Raw genomic sequence first — 18,979 nt, 5'->3', positions numbered from 1 at the left:
TGTTTTGGGGTAGAGGGCTCTGGAGCGACCCTGATGGTCATTGCAAGAGAGGGTGGAGATCCAAAGTTGGAACTAAGTAAGGACCAGAGAAAGCTCCTCTCCCTGGTCCCGAAGGAAGTTTACTGTTCTGTTTCTGCAGACCGCTCAGGGCTGCTGGCTTGTGTTCTGATGACCTTGGATCCTGAGAGGAAGGATTTGGGCTTCTCCCATCCCATGTGGTAGATCCAAAAGGGGGTGGATGACCTCAGAGTTCTCGGCCTCCAAAGGCACTCCAGTTCCCCATGGTCTCTTTGGCAGTTGGGATGTAGTCATTGGTGCCCGTACTGATAGTCCTTGGTGAGGACCCAGGAGTCTCCAAGGTTGGGATACAAGCCTCCTCCTGTCTGCCTGCTCCACTCTGGGGTTCCCCCATGCTCTGTGCATATGACCTCCTGTTAGGAGATTGTTAGGATCGCTCTTGATTCCCCCTGTATGTTTTTGTAGTTTTACTGTTGTCTAATGCTGATTTGAATCTGTTGTCTATAAATTACCTGTTATGTTCCTGATAGGTTATACTTCACTTTTTCCTCACACATTCTAAGGAGATGGAAGATTTCTCTGCTCTCCTGCCCCATTTCCGAGTAGCACAGGGTTTTAAAAGTATATTAGGTTTTACAATTTTTTGATGTAGATCATAAGCTGTCTGACTCACATTGATTGTTGATTCATTGGTTACATCACAAGATCTTATTGCATGAGATACAGGCTGTTTGGGGTTGAAATAATATTGCAGTTTACAGGTACTGTTTTTCTGATTGACATCATTTCATGTTAAATTAAGGCAAACATGTGTTATCTGACCTTTTGGGATTGGCTCATTACATTCTCTATTTTTCGTCCTGTAACTGGGGAGAGGGGAGAGATAAATGGAGAAGCCACACCCAGCCTCCCAACCATCCCAGTGTCCCCGAAGCGGGGCATGCTCCGAGGGTCCTGCTCAAGTGGTTTCGATAGTTCAGCAGTTCTGCATTGCTGCCGATCTTGCCACTCTAAGCACAATGAAATCTCTCCAGAATCCACTGGCTGACGTAGTCCACCTTAGAGTCTCCGTTTGCCCAGGTATTCACTGCCAACTCTTTGCTGGGGTAGTTGATCGATTTGTTGTGTCATCTGTCCTCTGTTATGGTACCCGAGTCCTCTGCAGGCTCTAGGGTGCTGCCATATTCTCCATGTGTATTTGGATATGCTGTCCATTGCTCCACTAAGCCACTGAGGAGGCTCAGCTTTGACACATGCATTGTACAGTCAGACCATGAAACCTGCAATTTCCTCCATGGTTGGAGTTCTGAGTCCAGTGGTTCAGTTGAGGAGAATTCCCAAAGAAATCTCATCTGAGGTTATCCCAGACCTGGTTCTTGTGTGTGCATGCCAGTACAGGGTTTCGCACAGTCTGTTGCCCAAATTGACCTATGTACACACTGGTAATTGCAATTGCTGGGTCAGTTATCTCCAGCCTTGTCTTCTACATAAACCAATAGGTGCTGCAGTCCAGCCCAATCCTGCCCACCACACATTCTGTCTTCATGCAAACCAGTGGGAGCTATAGCCTGGTTGAAGTGACCTTCAATAACCCCTACCCAGGCAACCCCCCCTTGCCCTGGTTCCCATGCTTGCCATTATGTGCAGCAGACTGATCCAGTCTGTCCCACATCCATTCAGCTCTCATACTTGTCAATGGGCATTGAAGCCTAGTGCAACCCAACCAGTCCCACTATCCAGCCCAAACACATGCCAGCAGGTGCCACTCTCTGTATAGCCATGCCTGCCCCAGTCCTAGTTCTCATGCTCCCCAATTGGAGTGGCAGCCCAAGAGAGAGTTGCCCACTATTTCCCTACTGGACCCACTCCCACTCCTGGATACTGCACCTTCCAGGTAGTACTGCAGTTTGGCTGGACAGAGTTTCCACCCCCCACCCCCATGCCAGCATCTGCCAGCTGATGTTGCAGCAAAGCTCAATCAATCCTCACCCATCTGGCTTATGCATGTACCAGTAAGTACAGTCTGCCTATGTCCCTGATCCAGCTTGCATGCAGGCTAACAGGTGTTGTAGCCCTGCCCAACCTGGTCTGCCCCAATCCCAGCCCTTAACACTCACCAGTGGGAATAGTGGCCCAGCAGGGGAGCTCCATGCAGCCCCCCTTCTGGGTTTGCCCACTCTCCCCTGGGTCTCACCTGTGCTGATTGGGCACTACAGTCAAGTCTGGTATGGCCTGCCTCATCTTGGCATTTACCAGTTTGTGCTGTAGCCTGGCCCAGCCTGACCCAATTCCAACTCATGCTGGTGGGGACTGCAGCCTAGCCAGCAAAACTGGCCCCCAGTCCCAGCCCTAATCTGAACTGGCTGGTATTGCGGCCTGACCTGGCATGGCCCACACACCATTCTGGCTCTCTGATTTGTCAGCAGGTAATATGAACTGGCCCAACCTGGCTTACCCCAGACCTGAGCCAAGATTAAGTCCTTGGGTACCATAACCTGGTCTGGGCTGAGCTGCTCTCTTTCTTGCTTCTTGCACTCACCTGCAGGGACTCTGTCCCGAGAAAGGGGTTGCCAAGCTCCTCCATCAGGACCTCTCCCAATACCAGATCTTGCACACACTGGTGAGTCCCTGGGCCAGCCCTACTTAGTCCACCTCTTGTCCTAGCAGGAACAGTGGCGCTTCCTGACAGACCCTCACCCATTCCAGTTCTTGTTGTTGGGTGTTTCAGCCAAGCTAAGCCTGGTCCACACCCAGACACAACTCACGTAAGTCTCAGCAGGAGCACCCTGGTCCACACCCAGACACAACTCACGTAAGTCTCAGCAGGAGCACCCATCCTACACATACCCTGGTTCTCATGAGCACCAGTGGGTGCTGGAGTCTAACCCAGTCTTGCATGCCCCAGACCCAGTCCACACTTGTGCCGAGGGAGACTGCATCCATGTCCAGACCAGACTGCAGCCCCTACTCCAGTCCACGCACTCACCACTGGGACCCACAACCCAGCCAGGGTGTCTCCTTAGCTCCCCAATCATGCCTGATCCCAGCCACAGATGTTGCACATGCCAGTGGTTGCTCTGACCCAGCTTGGCACAGTGCCTCCCCTGTCTTAGCCTTTACCTTTGGATGCTGTAGTCTGGCGTGGTCCAGCCAGCCCTCACTCCCAGCTCTTGCTGGCAGGTGCTAGCAGGTACTGCTCAGTTTGCTCTCATCCTTGGCTCATACAAACCAGAAGGTATAACAGCCTAACTTGACCTGTACTCCCTCCTGGTTTCTTTTTTTTTTTTTTTTTTTAAATTTATTTTATTGTATTGTTGTTGACAATGGTTACATAGTTAATTACGGTTTAAAAAAAGGTTCAGGGGTATAGGGAAGTGGGTAATACTATTATGTCCATATTGTTTCCATCATGTATCCGAGGTAAAGGGGAATATTGAGGGAGAAGCCTCACCCGGTTTCCTGCCCACCCCAAGTCCCGGATGTGGGGCATGCTCTGAGATATTTACTCAGGTGGTTTTAATAGTTCTCCAGTTATGAATCACTGCCAGTTTCGCTCAATGAGGTCATCCACTGATTGATATGGTCCATCATAAAGTCTCTGTTCACCCCATATTTCGCTGCCAACAATATACAGCTGAGATGAATGAATGACCTGTTCTGTCTTCTGTCTTTTCTTGGTTAGAGTTCTGAGTCCAGCAGTTCGATTGGGGAGATCTCCAAAGAAACTTTGAGGTATTCCCAGACCAGATTCTTGTATGTTCTAGCAAGCACAGGGCCCAGCACAGTCCATCACCCTATCAGCTGGTGGTTGCAATTGCTGGGTTGGTTCTGTTTTCAGTCCCAAGTTGCACTGGAACCAATGGGTGTTACAGTCCAGTCTGGTTCTGCCCAGCACGTACTCGGCCCTTACATCAACCAGTGGGAGCTGCAGCCTAGTTGGGGCGACCCACAATAACCCCCACCAGGCCCGCCCCCTACCCTGGTTTGCCAGTCTGTGTAGCAGTAGACCAGTCTGTCCCCCATCCCATTTGGCTCTTGTACTTGTCAATGGGTATTAAAGCTTAGTTCCATCTAACCAACTCAACCATCCAGCCCTCCCGGATGTTGTTGAGTGCCTCTCTGTCTAGCCACCCCAGCCCCCGTCCTAGTTTTCATGCCCTCCCACGGGAGTAGAGACCCAAGAAGGGGGAACCCACTATTTCCCTCCCAGGTCTTTCTGTCCTGGTTTATGCACTCTTTAGGTGGTTCTGTGGTTTGACTTGACAGAATTAGTCCCCAGTGCCAGCTGATGCTGCGGCTAAGCCCAAACATCCCTCACCCACTCTAATTTATGCTTGCACCAGCAGGAATAATCAGCCCAGCCTGGCTTTTCCCTGATCTAGTCCACATGCAGTGCACAGGTATTGCAGCCTTGCTTAGTCTGGTCTGTGTCCATCCCAGCCTACGCTCTCCAGTGGGAGTAGCTGTCTGGCTAGGGGACCAGCCCCTTAATCCCCCCGCCGGCTCTGCCCCTCCCTTCCTGGATCTCACGTGTGCTGGTTGGGTGCTGCAGTCAAATCCAGTACAGGCAACCACGCCCTGGCATTCCATAATGTGTACTGATTTTGTCGCGACCAAACCCAGCTCAACCCACACTCTGTTCTGGTGATCGGATTTGCCAGTGGATGACATGAACTGATTCAGCCTGGTCTGCCCCTGACCCATCCTGAATGTGTGCCAGTGGGAAACTTTCCATGGCCTATTCTGGGCTGTTTCCTATCATGCTTCTTGTGCTTACCTGCAGGGACTGTGTCCTGCCAGAGGAGTTGCCCAGGCTCCTCCATCAGAACCCCTCCCAATGTCAGATTTTGCGCATACCAGGGGGTCCTTGAGCCAACCCTACTCAGTTCACCTCCTGTCCTAGCAGGAACAGTGGCTTTTCCTGGCTGGCTTTCACCCCATTCTGGTTCTTGTTGGATGTTTCAGCCCAGCCATGGCTCATCCATACCCACATAGAGCTCACACATGACTTAGTAGGGGGTTGAGACCCAGCCTAGTCAGTCCCACATCTACCCTGGTTCTCCATGACACCAGATGGTGTTGAGGTCCGAACTAGCCTGGTGCATCCAATCCCAGCTCACACTAGTGCCTTGAGTGACTACGACTGTTTCCTAGATAGAACACAGCCCCCTTTCCAGCACACGCACCCCTTGGTGGGAATCTCAACCCAGTTAGGGTGTCCCCTTACCTCCCCATTTGGGCCTGTTCCTAGCCGTAAATCACGCACCTGCCTGTGGTTGCTCTGAGGACCAGTAGGTGCAAGAGCCTAGCTCGGTATGACCTGTGCTCCATGTTGGTTTCTAGTTTTGCTTGTAGGCTGAGGTTTGCTTAGTCCTGCCCAGTATGTTCCGTTCCATTACCAATTTCATAGCTCAGCATTGTTAAGTGATTAGAAGTTCTTCAAAGGAAGAGTTACTGGCATTGGGAATCTTTAGAATTGACTCAGATCCCAGAAACAGTGCGGTCAGCCTGGAGCTACCTAAGCAACGATTCAGACAACCAATACCTCAGAGCTCCCGGCCGGGGGGCCAGCAGGCACAGCCTGGCGCCAAATGGCACACTGGCCGCCCAGGCCCAGCTCACCATGAGCACATGGTGGCTGGGATCGGGATCCAAGCTAGACGCTCCCTCCTGCAGCCCACCCCTCCTGGTTTCTTCACTTGCCAGTGGGCTGTGGTTTTCTCGGCCCTGTCTGGTCTGTCCCTTTCCAAAACCAACTCACACACTTGCTAATGGATGGAGCTACCCTGTCTAGCCTGCCCAATACCCAGACCTGGACCATGTGCTCATCAGTGGGAACTATGACCCACTAGGAGAGTTTCCCAGTTCCCCTGCTTGGGCCATTCCCATACCCAGATATCACGCATGCCAACAGGTTCTTGACCCTTACCCAACATGTCCTGCCCTATCCATCCCTGTCTTTATATGATCTGGTGTTGCTCGGTCTGCCCCACACCTTGTTTAGGGTGCTCATGCAGGTGCTGCAGCCTGGACCTGCTCCGCTTGTTCCCAGCCCCAGTACCGGTGTGTTCCAGTATCAGTGAGTTCCGTGGTCACACCTAGCTCAGCCCATCACCATTTCAACTGTCAAGCTAATCAATGGGACTTGTAGTTCCATAGGGTTGGGCCCACATATCCCCCACAGAATCCAATCCTGGACCTGGTTCTTTTGCCTGCTGATTGTTGTCATGGCCCAGTCTAATGTGACCCATCCCCTGATCTGACACTAATTGTCAGGTACTGGGATCTAGCCCTGCCAGACAGGCCCTCCAGCCATAGTTTGGGTGTACGCTGGCGTGTGGTGGTTAGCCATGTTCTGTGCTGACAAGCCCAACCCAGGACTCCTGTGTGGGCTGGTGCATCAGTCTGATGCATAATATCTTCAGGTCTCTCCCTTCCAAATCACCAGGTCTCAGTCCTGTTGCTTACTTGCTAGTACAAGTGGCCCTGTTGTTGGGTGTCCCTCAGGATTCATCCTCAGCTACATGTATAGTGGCCTTATCCATGGATGTCCCTAGGCAGTAATTCCATAGCCCCAAGACTCCAGAGCTTGTTGCTGGGTGGCCAGCGGGCAAAGGCTGGTGTCAGTTGGCACTCTGGCTGCCCACAAGCCCAGAACCCTCTTTCCAACCTAGCAGCAGAGGATGGGGAGCTAGGATTCCCAGCATGAAGTCTCGGCTGACACAGGTACTCCCAGCAGCTCCCACATGGCTAGGTGATCCAGATACCCACGCTGCTACTCAGACTTATCTGGACTCCCGTTCTGTTTGATTTTTACTTTTTTTTTTAAACCATTAGAAATACATACCTGTTCTGAAAGGGTCAATGTTTACATCACATCAGATAACAGGGAGAAAGAGGCTGGCAAAAGAGTTTGTGTTCTTCAGTGTGAGACTGATAACCCTTGAGAATTGGGGTGTGACACGGGAACTTGGGGTTGGTTGGCTTTGAGGGAGCTAGGAGATGGCTCATAGACAGAGTTTTGCAGGTCCTGACAGCACTGTTATGACTCCATGAAGTTATTTTGTCCGATATTGATAATTCTTAGATTTCTTTTGCAGTTCCTTTTTGAAGATGAAGAATGTGTGCATGTTTTTCTGAAGTTAACTTTAGCCCCCTTAGTTGACATGTTTGAGCTCTTTGTCCTGGGCATGGTGCACCCCTGTTCTCAGTGATTTTTCCATTTGGGAAGATGAGATAGCAGGGATGGTGCAGTCACAGCAATGGGAGAGCCATCTACTGCATGCTGCCTACAGGCCCTGCAGCTCAGCACTTGGAGTGACTTTTCTGGAACTATCATCAGGTCTGAAGGAGGTTGCTGGGCTCTGAAGGATGGGGTAATAGTTATGGAACTGGACAGGAGAGGGGAAGATAGTCTAAGAAGTGGTATCAGCAGACAGAAGAAGGCAGCAGCTGGAGTGTGCGGAAGGAGTAGTGGAGCACATGGTGCCCCGCATACAGCATATGTCGCAGCACTGAGAGGCACACATTTCTGCTTGGTGAGCTGACCAGAGTGTTTGGAGAACGGATACATGTTCTCTCTCTGCATCTCGACCAGCAGATACTGTTTTCGTCTGTACCTTTAGCAAACCAAACGCCTGAAAAATGTGATTTCTGGATTTTCTTAATTTCAGAATACTATTTTGTCCTCATCAGGAGAAAGTGATTTCATGGAACAAATTTTTTTTTAAAAAATCCAGTTATTGATTTTTTTCCCTTTTCTAAAAATAGGATTAGAAGAGTAAGATTAATATCTAATAAAGGAACTGAAACTGACAATGACTCGAGTTGTCTCCATCCCATGATTAAGAAGAGACAGTGTCGAACAGAGCTTAGAATGTGGCAAACCAGAGAGAAAGCAAAGTCTTCAGATGGAGAAAAGTGCCGTAAGGTGAGCATTAGAAGGGACATCTTTCCCAAGTAAGATATTCCTGTTTTTACTTAGGCTCTGCTTAGAAATATGAATGGATACTGGCAGATTTGTAAGCAGATCTTGACGACTGAGCAAAACCGCAGGATATGAGAAAGCAAATGCCACATGAACACCGGAGCATATTGAAATTTCTTGCTTATTGATTCTGCCACTGACGCAGCCTTAGCAGGGGGTTAGTGAGTTAGTGTGGGCTGCTGTGGGCGTTCACAGGAAGCAGCGACAGTGGAGTCAGGACTTGAGGGGCCATTTCTTAGCTTTAGGCAGAGACGGTCTGCTCTGTGACTCAAGCTGACTATGTACTTTCACCATATAGTTTTGAAATCTTATTTGCCAGTCCAGCAGTAGCTCAGTACCTGTTGAGCCATTGCTGTAACCAGGTGATTTCTTTGTCTTTAACAACCTTCTGAGAGAGGCGCTGTTACTCTTAGTTTCTATTGAGATAAGGAAACTGAGCCCCAGGGAAATTTAGTAAGCTTCCCAAGGTTACAGAGCTAGTAAGTAGACAGCTGTGATCCATGCTCTTTTAACTACCATGTCTCACTGCTTCGTCATTTACACTGTTAATATTTTTCCTTACTGAGGTCCAGTACTCTTTAGGTTTGTTTAGTTTTGGTTTCTTTTCCTGTTTGGTAGTTTTGTTACGGTGTTTGTTTTTAGCTGTGCAGTTCACTGAGCATTTTGGGCTGTCTGGTGTTTTCCCTTGCAGGAGGCTTTCCGGCGTTTGGGTAATGGAGTTTCAGATGATCTGTCTAGTGAGGAAGATGTGGAAGCACAGACGCAGATGATACTGCTGCGTCGGAGTGTGGAAGGGGCCTCCAGTGACAATGGGTGTGAAGTTAAGAATAGAAAATCGATACTTGCAAAGCACCTCAACTCTCAGGTAATTTTTGTTGAAGTTTATGGAGCGACAGGAATTAATTCCTAAGCCATTGAAGAATAAAAAGGCATTTGACAATGTTTTCCTGTTATTTGGTGGTTTCATTTTGGCAGGTAAAGAAAACCAGTGCACGGTGGTGTCACATGGTACGGGATTCAGATAGTCTCGCTGAATCAGAATTTGAGTCAGCAGCCTTCAGCCAGGTAGTGTATTCAAGGCGTATTCTCGACTGTGATAACTTTATCCATTCATTTTGTGACAGGTTGCCCTAAAGTAGTGTTTATACTTGCCAGTGCTTCCCCTGCCTCCATGATCTGTCTCTTTGTTCTGCTCCTTTTAGATGGTTATTCACCCTGAGAAAGACCTTTGACCTTAATTTTAAAAGTATCACAGGTGATGCTCAGAAAAGGGGTTACTGAATTTGCTAAATGATGCGATTACGTGATTTTCACCTGGAGTATGAAGTTTCTTACTAAGTGTCGTAATTGGGATTCATAGAGAATCCCACTTAATTGGGATTAACATGAGTGAAATCGGACAGGGTTTTGAGACAGGACCTCTTACAGATGTGAACAGTAAATCTCATTATGAAAGCTAATGAGAATATTTGTATCATTCAAGGATGAACAGAGTAGAGGTGGCAGTGTGGGTTTGAACACCTTAGGTGAGCAATCCTATGACTTAGCGGTAACTTCTCAGAAGGAGGTTTTCTTTTTTTTATGACTTATTCATTATTTGAAGAGCTATACATTTATGTGTGTGTGTATATATATGTGTGTGTATATATATTTATATATATAGAGAGAGCGAGAAAGCGGAAGAAGCTGTCTATGTGTATGTATATGCTGTTGTAGACTTCTGTGGAGTGAACCAGTGGATAGCAGTTCTTTCAGCTTCCCTGCCTCTCTCTCTCTCTCTCCCTCTGCCTTTCAAGTAAATATAAATAAAATTAAATGTATTATTATATGAAACCTTATGGTGGTATGACTATGCAGTGATCAACTTATAAAAGTTCACCAACAGTTGTCATAAATAACCTGCTGTCATTTTATTTTACATATGTTATTACTTTTAAAGATGAATGAAAGATGACTGTGTTTTCCTTCCAAGGGTTCTAGATCTGGTGTCAATGGCTGTTCCCGAAGCCTCAACATGTCACGAAGAGACTCAGAAAGCACCCGCCATGACTCAGAGACTGAAGATATGCTGTGGGACGACCTGCTGCATGGCCCAGAGTGCCGCTCCTCTGTCACCAGTGACAGTGAGGGCGCCCACGGGAACACTCCCCACTTAGGCACCAAACGTGACCCGAAAGAGGATGTTTTTCAGCAGGTGTGTGAAAGTTGTTATCCCAGTAGCTAATATCTGTTGTCTACTTACAATATGTCAGGCACAATGTCTGTCACTTGAATTTACAATAATCCTATAGGATGAATATTATTCTCCTCAATTTTGAGGGAAGCACATTAAATATGGTTTGGAAGTCAAGCATTTGGGATTAGAACTCTGGGAGAAGTGCTTTTGAGTTGCTCTAACCTAACTTTTCTTCCTAATATCTTCTCATTATAATTTTTTTCTGAAGACTTATTTTTAGTTACTTTGAAAGGCAGAGTTACAAAGAGAGGGAGAGAGAGATACAGAACTTTCACCTACGGGTTCTTGCTCCAAATAGTTGCACTGGCCAGGGCTGGACCAAGAAAACCGGGAGGCAGAGGCTTCCTGTAGGTCTCCCATGTGTGTGCAGGGGCCCAAGCACTTGGGTAATCTGTCACTTTCTGAGGTGCATTAGCAGGAAGCTGGGTCAGAAATGGAGTACCTGAGACTCAGATTAGTGCCCATATGGGATGCAGGCAGTAATTTAAACCACTATACCACAATGCTGGCCCCTCTTGTTAGTTTTCTTAGTGTGATTCTCAATGTTCATTTTTTATGAGTAAGGTTGTTGGATTTGTACATTCATTTCATGTTACATTTTCATAACCACAGTGTTACTGAATTATCAGGAAATGACAGTTTGTATAACAACGTAAAAATCAAGCTGTGTTTTTTAACTTTAGGTTTATATTATTGTAAAATCGCAAAGCCAGGAATTAGTGATTTCTTGGAAGGATATTTGAACCTTGTAGACAATGTAGGAATTCATTTTACATCTATAGAAATTACCATCTGTCTTGGGGTAATAGTTCCTACTTCTCAGGTTTACTATGAGACAGCTAATAAGGTTGCTGCAGGGATGTGTACTGTACCCAGTGACTGTTGTGGTGTTGTCATCGTCTCCTCTAGATGAACAGTCATCCTTTGCTAAAATGCTGCTGGAGCTGCAGTAATTGTGCTTCCTGTGAAAGCTTCTTCCATTGCTGGTGACACTGACTTAGAAATGCTTCTTTCTACTGTATTTCTACATCGCCTTGTAAATAGTAGTAGATGATGGGTGTACTTTTGTCTGCGTAATGACTTTTCTTGATTCTAAAACATCATTTAATTTATAATTTTATGGAAAAAAATCACTACATATATGTAGAGTTAAAACAACTAATCAGGAGCAACATATTCACTTTTTTCAGTTTTATGTTACTATCTTCAATTTTGGTGTCAGGTTAGAATTTAATGCTCTTAAAAAATACTTTATTTGAAAAGCAAAGTTAACGGGATGGGAAATAGAAAGAGAGAGATCTTCTGTCTGCTGGTTTACGCCCTGTGGTCGCAGTGGCCTTGACTGAACCAAGCCAAATCAAGGGATCAGAAGCTTCCTCCTGCTGTCTTGGTGCAGGGGCACAAGCACTTGGACCATCTTGTGCTGCTTTCCCAGGAGCATATGAGAGTGGAGCAGCAGGGACTCCAGCCAGTGCCCACATGACATGCTGGCATTGCAGGTGGTGATTTAACTTATGTTGCAGTGCTGGCCTCTAATGTTCTTTGTATTTAGTCTGAAGATTCCACAGTTTATGTATAACATCATGGTAATCTTGGCCTCCTTAGCATTTTGGGGATGTGCAGTGTAATTGTAAGTTACAGGTAGGAATAACTGAGTCAGGTGAACTCGTGTAGTCAAATGGCAGTCAAGGTTTCCCAGCTTTATTCCCTATGTGTCTGAGCATATTGCTAGCACCCAAGGCAAGGACCTCAGAGTTCCTGTTGCCCTTGCTCCCTGTACCCATCAGAAGCCCTTGTATTGTCTTACGTTCACTGTCTGGGTATTGACATCTGTCCCCGGTGTCTCCCTTTTGGGGTGGAGGCCATCGTCAGCTCTCATCTGAAACATGACAACGACTTCGTGAGGCTTGCCCTCCTTCCTCTCACTGAAGCCAGAGTGGTGTATCCAAAATACAAACCCGAGCATGCCACTCCCTTTAAGTCCTTATTCTTCCTTCTGGATTATCTGCTTCTGTTTCTTCTTTGGCTATAATGTATAGTCTTGGCTCCCCTCTCCAAACTGCACACACACATGCTGGTTCCTTTGCCCAAGTGAACTTTTTCTTCTGAATTCCTTTTTATTTTTCAGACAGGTCTTGTGTTGAATAATACTTCCTGCAAGAAACATTTCCTATTTTAGAATTTTTCAAAAAATTCATGAAAATAGAATTAACTTTTTTTTAAAGATTTATTTATTTTTATTGGAAATCCAGATACACAGAGAGGAGAGATAGAGGAAGGTCTTCCATCCGATGATTCACTCCCCAAATGACCCCAACAGCTGGAACTGAGCTGATCTGAAACCAGGAGCCCGGAGCCCCTTCTGTCTTCCATATGGGTGCAGGATTCCAAGACATTTTTGGACCATCCTCTACTGCTTTCCCAGGCCACAAGCAGGGAGCTGGATGGGAAGTGGAGCCAGGATACGAACCAGCGCCCCTATGGGATCCTGGTGTGTGCAAGGCAAAGACTTTAGCCACTAGGCTACCGTACTTGGCCCAGAATTAACTTTTTGAAATCCATGCATTTTCTTTTCTTTTTTTTTTTCCCACAATGCATGTTTTCCTTGAGCCATTTGAAGGCCATTGATATCTTATAAAGCAGTCTTTTTTTTCTCATCACTGAGTGTATTGTAGCTTAAGTAGTAGGAAATCCGGAAGCTGCTAGATAGCAAGGACACCTTGTTCTCTAATTGTATTCAAAGTGCCATTACACAGTAGGTGCTTAATCAATATCTGTTACACAAATCAATGAATCAATGAAGAAAATCAATAAATGCCCATAAACATTATGCTAAGCATGGTTGTAGGAAGGGAAGAACTGTTCCATTTGGTGCTTTTGTAAAAACTTGTATTTGGAGGTGTGGACAAGATTGTAGAAGACATAAATACGACATAAAAGCACCGTGTAATGACTGATTTGCCGGATACAGATTTGTCGGGGTTTTAATTTCAAAGGGCAAACTTGGTGTGATGTGTGGTTGTCAAAGACCATTTGGTTGGGGATCTGAGCCGAAAGGCTGCCACGTGATGTGACAACAGTCGGGAGGCTGGTGCTGCCTGTCCCCTGCATGGCTGTGCTTTCTGTGCTTCCTGTGTCCTCGGCAGGGGAGAGGAGTAACCCTTCAGTTCCGTGAGTTACGAGGCCTTCCAGTGCCTCTCCGTAGACTTCCTGCTGCCCCTGCTGTAGGCAGCCTGCTGTAGAAATCCTACCCTCCTCTCCCATCAGTGCCCTAGGCTTATTCCCTTCCATACCTTTACAGAGGGGTGCAACCTTAGATTATGGACTCTGTCTCTCCTCCTCCTAGAAGATATTTAGCCTCTTCCAGGTAAGAAAATTGCATGGTGCAGCAAGGATAAAAGGCCTAGAAATCAGCATATCCTACAGGTTTGATGAGCTCTGCGAGGGAAAACAGATTGATGGACTGAGAACTGGTGAATGTGGCCTAGGAGCTTGACTAAAGGCAAGAAAACAAATGAAGGCAAGACAAAATGGATGTAACTCTGTGTTTCTCCTCAGAACCACTTATTCTGGCTTCAGAACTCAAGTCCTGCCTCTGAACGAGTCAGTGCAATAATCTGGGAAGGGAATGAGTGTAAAAAGATGGATATGTCTGTGTTGGAGATTAGTGGCATCATCATGAGCAGGGTAAGGTTAAATAAGTTGTGACTGCTTAGTGATTAAGGACTATTGTAGAAGAACCTACTTAGTGATTAAAACAACATGAATGCCTTTAGAGCAAATATATGTGTATATATATTTTACTACTGTGATTTTTAAAAATCTATATTTGAAAGGCAGAGTTTCAGAGAAATGTGAGGACAGAGGAAGATAGAGAAATCTTCCATCTGCTGGTTCTCTTGCTGTCTGATTGCAACTGCTGGGACTGGATGAGGCTGAAGCCCGGAGCCTGGCACTCCAGCCTGATCTTCCATGTGTGGCAGGAGCCCAAGCACTTGGGCCGTTATCTGCTTCCTTTCCAGGAGCATTAGCAGGAAGCTGGATTGGAAATGGGGCAGCTGGAACACAAACCAGCACTTACTTGCAATGTTGACACTCAGGGCTGCTTTTATTACAGATGGCAGCTTGGATCCTGGAGCCACAGTGCCAGCCCCTAATATTGTAGTTAGAATCTTGTGGTATATCATTTTTGTTACAGATGGTCTCTGTAAGAACGATCAATTGTTCAAGTATATTCTATAAATATTATTTATCTGATCTAAGCTCAGATTTTACTAAGTCATAAATTTGTATGTCCTTTTTATTTGTAGTTCCTTTAAAATGTACTTTTAATATTCTAAAAATGCTCTCTTGCAACTCCACTGAGCTCTGCAGTAATGCTGGAACTTTGCCTTCGCAGGTTAATGCATATCAACAAGGAGTAGGTTATCAGATGCTGGGAAACGTCGTCACCATCGGGCTGGCGTTTTTTCCTTTTGTGCATCGGCTCTTTCACGAGAAGAGCTTTGATCAACTGAAGTCCATTTCGGCTGAAGAGGTCTTGACTCTCTTCTGTGGGGCACCGCCTGTTACGCCTGTCATTATTTTGTCTATAATTAATTTTTTTGAAAGATTGTGTCTTACATGGATGTTTTTTTTCATGATGTGTGTTGCAGAGAGAACATATAAACAGGTCAGTAGAAAAACAAGTATAATTTCTGGTGTCTGTTTTTGTATATGATATACAAGCTGTTTATTCTCTTGGTTGAATATCTTCCCAAAAGCTTATGTGGACAGTAAAAGATTAGTTAGTGGAAGTGGTAAGTGGGCATTTGTTGACTCTGTGTCATTGACTAGTTACAGCTTACATGCTGTGACCTAAAACTGTGTTGTGCCCTGTGTGTAGAAGCAAGCAGCTCAGCCAGTGCGTGAGCCTGGGTGACTGGGCAGCCTCTGGACCTCAGTGTGTCTCCGCCACTGCTGATCCCATTGCAAATGTGCTAACTCTGTAAGTGATACTGCTTTTGTGAAAGACGGACACATGAGAAATGTGTCTTTTTTGAAATTTTGTGAAGAGTTCTTGAAAGCGGCTTGAGGACTTAGTGTATTGATGCTGTCATGAGGAGGGTGATTTGAATGGAAGTGTAATTTGGGAGTAGGAGTTTTCCGCTCCATGCATCGGCATTTTATCCTGTGCATGTGGGGAGTCACAGCGCTGCTCACTCATGTGCTTTGGGAGCAACGAGGTGATGAGAGGTTAAAATCCTTCCCACTGCCAATCTTGGTGGTCGATGATGAGAATCTCATGCTGTTTATGTTTTTATATAGTTTAAATATTAGTTACATGAATACTCACCCAGAGGAACATACATACATTTCATTTTAATTTCTCTCTTTTTTAAATCTCCTCTAGAGATTTTTATTTGCAAAACTCTTCAGCCATATTACTTCTGCCAGGAAAGCTAGGAAATATGAAATACCTCATTTTAGACTTAAAAAGGTGGAGAACATTAAAATATGGCTGTCACTGCGTTCTTACCTAAAGGTGAGTTTTATTTGATTGGTAGTCAAGTATATGCACAAGTGTACAGAAAATCTGTCCGCCTGAGCGAGCAGCAGTTACTCTGAGGGTGCGACTCTGGGTGTTGGATGGGTGGTATCCACTGCCTCCAGGCGGGCTGGAATCTCAAATTAGCCACAATTTGTCTGCACAGAGATAGCAGAGAAGAGCATAGGAAGAAGAAAGAAAAATGTAAACTTCATAGGACGGGATGATAGATATTTCATCTTTCAATACACTCTGGGAAATATTTCAGTTGAAATATGTCAGTGAACCAGTTGCCCCCTCTTAATCTGGAAAGGCCTGGATTTCAGCGTTTGAAGTTGATGGTGTTCACGATCCATCAACGTCCCATCAGGCACGCCTCCCGAGCCTTGCTTCCACATGCCGTGAAGCCATACCACACACGGGGGGCTGGAGGGCAGCTGCTGGCCCCAAGAGCGACCTCTCAGTGACACCTGCCTCTCCCTCCACAGAGACGGGGTCCCCAGCGTTCAGTTGATGTGGTCGTGTCCTCCGTCTTCCTACTGACCCTTTCCATTGCGTTTATCTGTTGTGCCCAGGTAAAAGTTTTAGATCTTTTAATGAAAAATAGAAACTATTCTAAAATTCACACTTCCTGTTTTAAGTTGTGTCACTGTGATCATGTTTTTTTTTTTTTAAATGTGTCTGTTTCTTGGGCTATTGTAGATGTTTTTTAATATTTCTGTTAAAGGTAATTTTGAAGTTCTTAAGACTCTTAAGATTACTCAAATTTTTTTTAAATTTTTTTTAAAGATTTATCTTATTTTTATTACAAAGTCAGATATACAGAGAGGAGGAGAGATAGAGAAGAAGTGGAGCTCCCGGGATTAGAACCGGTGACCATATGGGATCTTGGTGCGTTCAAGGCGAGGACCTTAGCCATTAGGCCACGCCACCAGGCCCAAGATTACTCAAATTTTAATTAGTTGTTTCTGATAATAAAAGCTGTGAAATCAGAGCTGCAAAATAGTGCATCTCTTAATTACACTATCTCATGTACATTTATTAGTTGCCACTTCAGAAAGGACACATTTCCTTTCCTTCCCATTCATTCACTTGTTCATTTATTGACTTACAGTGGGATCAAGTGTTCTTATTTTTATCTAATAAATAATAGTCTATACTGTATTTGTTTTGATGCCTGAAGTGTTCCAGATTTGCTCCAAATTTGGGAATCTCCTTGAAACCTTTGACTGTATCCTTTTGATTAGTCCTTCTGTTTATTTATTTTAAAGATCTGTTTATTTGAAAAGCAAAATTCTATTGTTGAGAATCAGAGAGAGCGAGTGAGAGAGGGCTCCCAAGTCTGATTCTCTCCTCAGAAGTCCACAAAGATGGGCTGTGCCAGGGCCGGGAACTGAGAACCGGGTCCAGCCACCACTGCTGCCCCCAGGGTCCCTGTTCACAGGAAGCTGGAGTCAGGAACTGAAGGGGAGGATTGGACCCAAGTTTTCTGTGTGGTATGTGGGTGCCTGGGAAGACAGCAGAGGGTGTTTCAAGAAGTTGGGTCCTGGCCACTCATGTGGAAGACCCAGATGAAGTTTGTGAAGCCTGGCCCAGCACTGACTGTTGCAGTCAAGAATCCAGTCACATGGGTCCAGCATGGTAGCCTAGCAACTAAAGTCCATGCCTTGAACGCACCAGGATCCCATATGGGTGCCAGTACTAATCCCAGCAGCCCTACTTCCCATCCAACTCCCTGCTTGTGGCCTGGGAGGGCAATCGAGGATGGCCCAAAGCCTTGGGACCCTGCATCTGCGTGGAGACCTGGAGGAGGCTCCTGACTCCTGGCTTTGGATCAGCACAGCACTGGCTGTTGGGGTCACTTGGGGAGTGAATCATCGATAGAAGATCTTCCTCTCTGTATATTTGACTTTGCAATAAAAATAAATGAAATCTTAAAAAAAAAAATCCAATCACCTGAGCCATCGTATTTCCTCCCAGAGTCAGCATTAGCAGGAAGCAGGAACCAGGTTTTGGCTGACAGATGTGGGTGTCTTTCCCTCAGTGCCAATACCTGCCCTTGTTTTCTCTATCTTGGAGTTGTGTGGGTGGTTATACCTAAATTTACAATAGTTCTCTGTCTTCTTGATGGATTGATTTTTGTGTCCTTCATAGGTATTAAGATCTGGTTCAGAATCGGCCTCTACATTCAGTTGTCATGTCTTGTCCATCTTCTTTAATCTGACAGTGTCAAGGCTGTTTGTTTTTTACGACCTTTTATGTCTAGTGTTTCTGCTTATTTTGATATTCATTCACACCTGCCATCTTTTGGTTACTCTGTGTGTGTTCTGTCCTTGTTTATCTCCTTAGAGTTTTTGTTGTCCTCATATCAGCTGTTTCCCATAATCAATGTGTCCTTTTTGGGCTGCTTGCTTCTTAATCCAGCATCACAGTCTTGGTGTTTTGGAGTGTCTGGGTCATTTATCCATGATTTGATCACTGTGACTACAGATATTATCTCGTATCTGATCCATCTGCTAATTTTCCTTTTGCTCTCCTGTGTTGCCATCTTTTTTCTCATCAGCTATTCTTTTTTTTTTTTTTTTTAAGATTTTTATTATTATTGGAAAGCCGGATATACAGAGAGGAGGAGAGACAGAGAGGAAGATCTTCCATCTGATGTTTCACTCCCCAAGCGAGCCACAACAGGCCGGTGAGCGCCGATCTGATGCCGGGAACCTGGAACCTCTTCCGGGTCTCCCACGCGGGTGCAGGGTCCCAAAGGTTTGGGCCGTCCTCGACTGCTTTCCCAGGCCACAAGCAGGGAGCTGGATGGGAAGTGGAGCTGCCGGGATTAGAACCGGCGCCCATATGGGATCCCGGGGCTTTCAAGGTGAGGACTTTAGCCGCTAGGCCACGCCGCCGGGCCCCCTGTTCTTAATCTTCCATATATTACTATCATTATACATTCCTTTACCCTTATTTTATTGGTAATAGAGATTACAGCCTGTATCCTAATTTATAGTCTAATAAAATGATCCGTTTGTCACTTTTTTAGTAGAGCCAAGACCCTTATACCGATGTTTTCATTTACTCCTTTGTCTTTTGTTGATTGTTCCCTTTCATTTTAACTTGATATGTATTTTAAACCCATAAGATATAATTATTATTGCTTTTAAAAATCAGTTATTTATATTTGCCATTCCCATTACTTTTTATTCTTTCCTGTAAC

The 18,979-nt window shown here is 45.7% G+C and overlaps 1 protein-coding gene across 3 annotated transcripts in view; it reads left to right on the top strand.

The window, feature by feature from the left end:
- PHTF1 (putative homeodomain transcription factor 1) overlaps positions 1 to 18,979 on the top strand; it is a 57,091-nt gene that overhangs the window by 26,928 nt on the left and 11,184 nt on the right. The window contains exons 8-15 of one of the 3 annotated variants that reach the window (XM_004581908.4): positions 7,789 to 7,948; positions 8,697 to 8,870; positions 8,981 to 9,070; positions 9,978 to 10,199; positions 13,800 to 13,928; positions 14,641 to 14,913; positions 15,634 to 15,765; positions 16,257 to 16,343. In XM_004581908.4, the coding sequence (XP_004581965.2) occupies positions 7,789 to 7,948; positions 8,697 to 8,870; positions 8,981 to 9,070; positions 9,978 to 10,199; positions 13,800 to 13,928; positions 14,641 to 14,913; positions 15,634 to 15,765; positions 16,257 to 16,343 (1,267 nt within the window). The remainder of the gene's footprint in view (positions 1 to 7,788; positions 7,949 to 8,696; positions 8,871 to 8,980; positions 9,071 to 9,977; positions 10,200 to 13,799; positions 13,929 to 14,640; positions 14,914 to 15,633; positions 15,766 to 16,256; positions 16,344 to 18,979) is intronic. The other 2 variants (XM_058660068.1, XM_058660069.1) reach the window with 2 other exon arrangements.

The sequence above is a fragment of the Ochotona princeps genome, chromosome 2 (assembly GCF_030435755.1).
Source record: "Ochotona princeps isolate mOchPri1 chromosome 2, mOchPri1.hap1, whole genome shotgun sequence".
Lineage (NCBI taxonomy): Eukaryota > Metazoa > Chordata > Mammalia > Lagomorpha > Ochotonidae > Ochotona > Ochotona princeps.
This window is presented reverse-complemented; position numbering and strand designations above follow the sequence as displayed.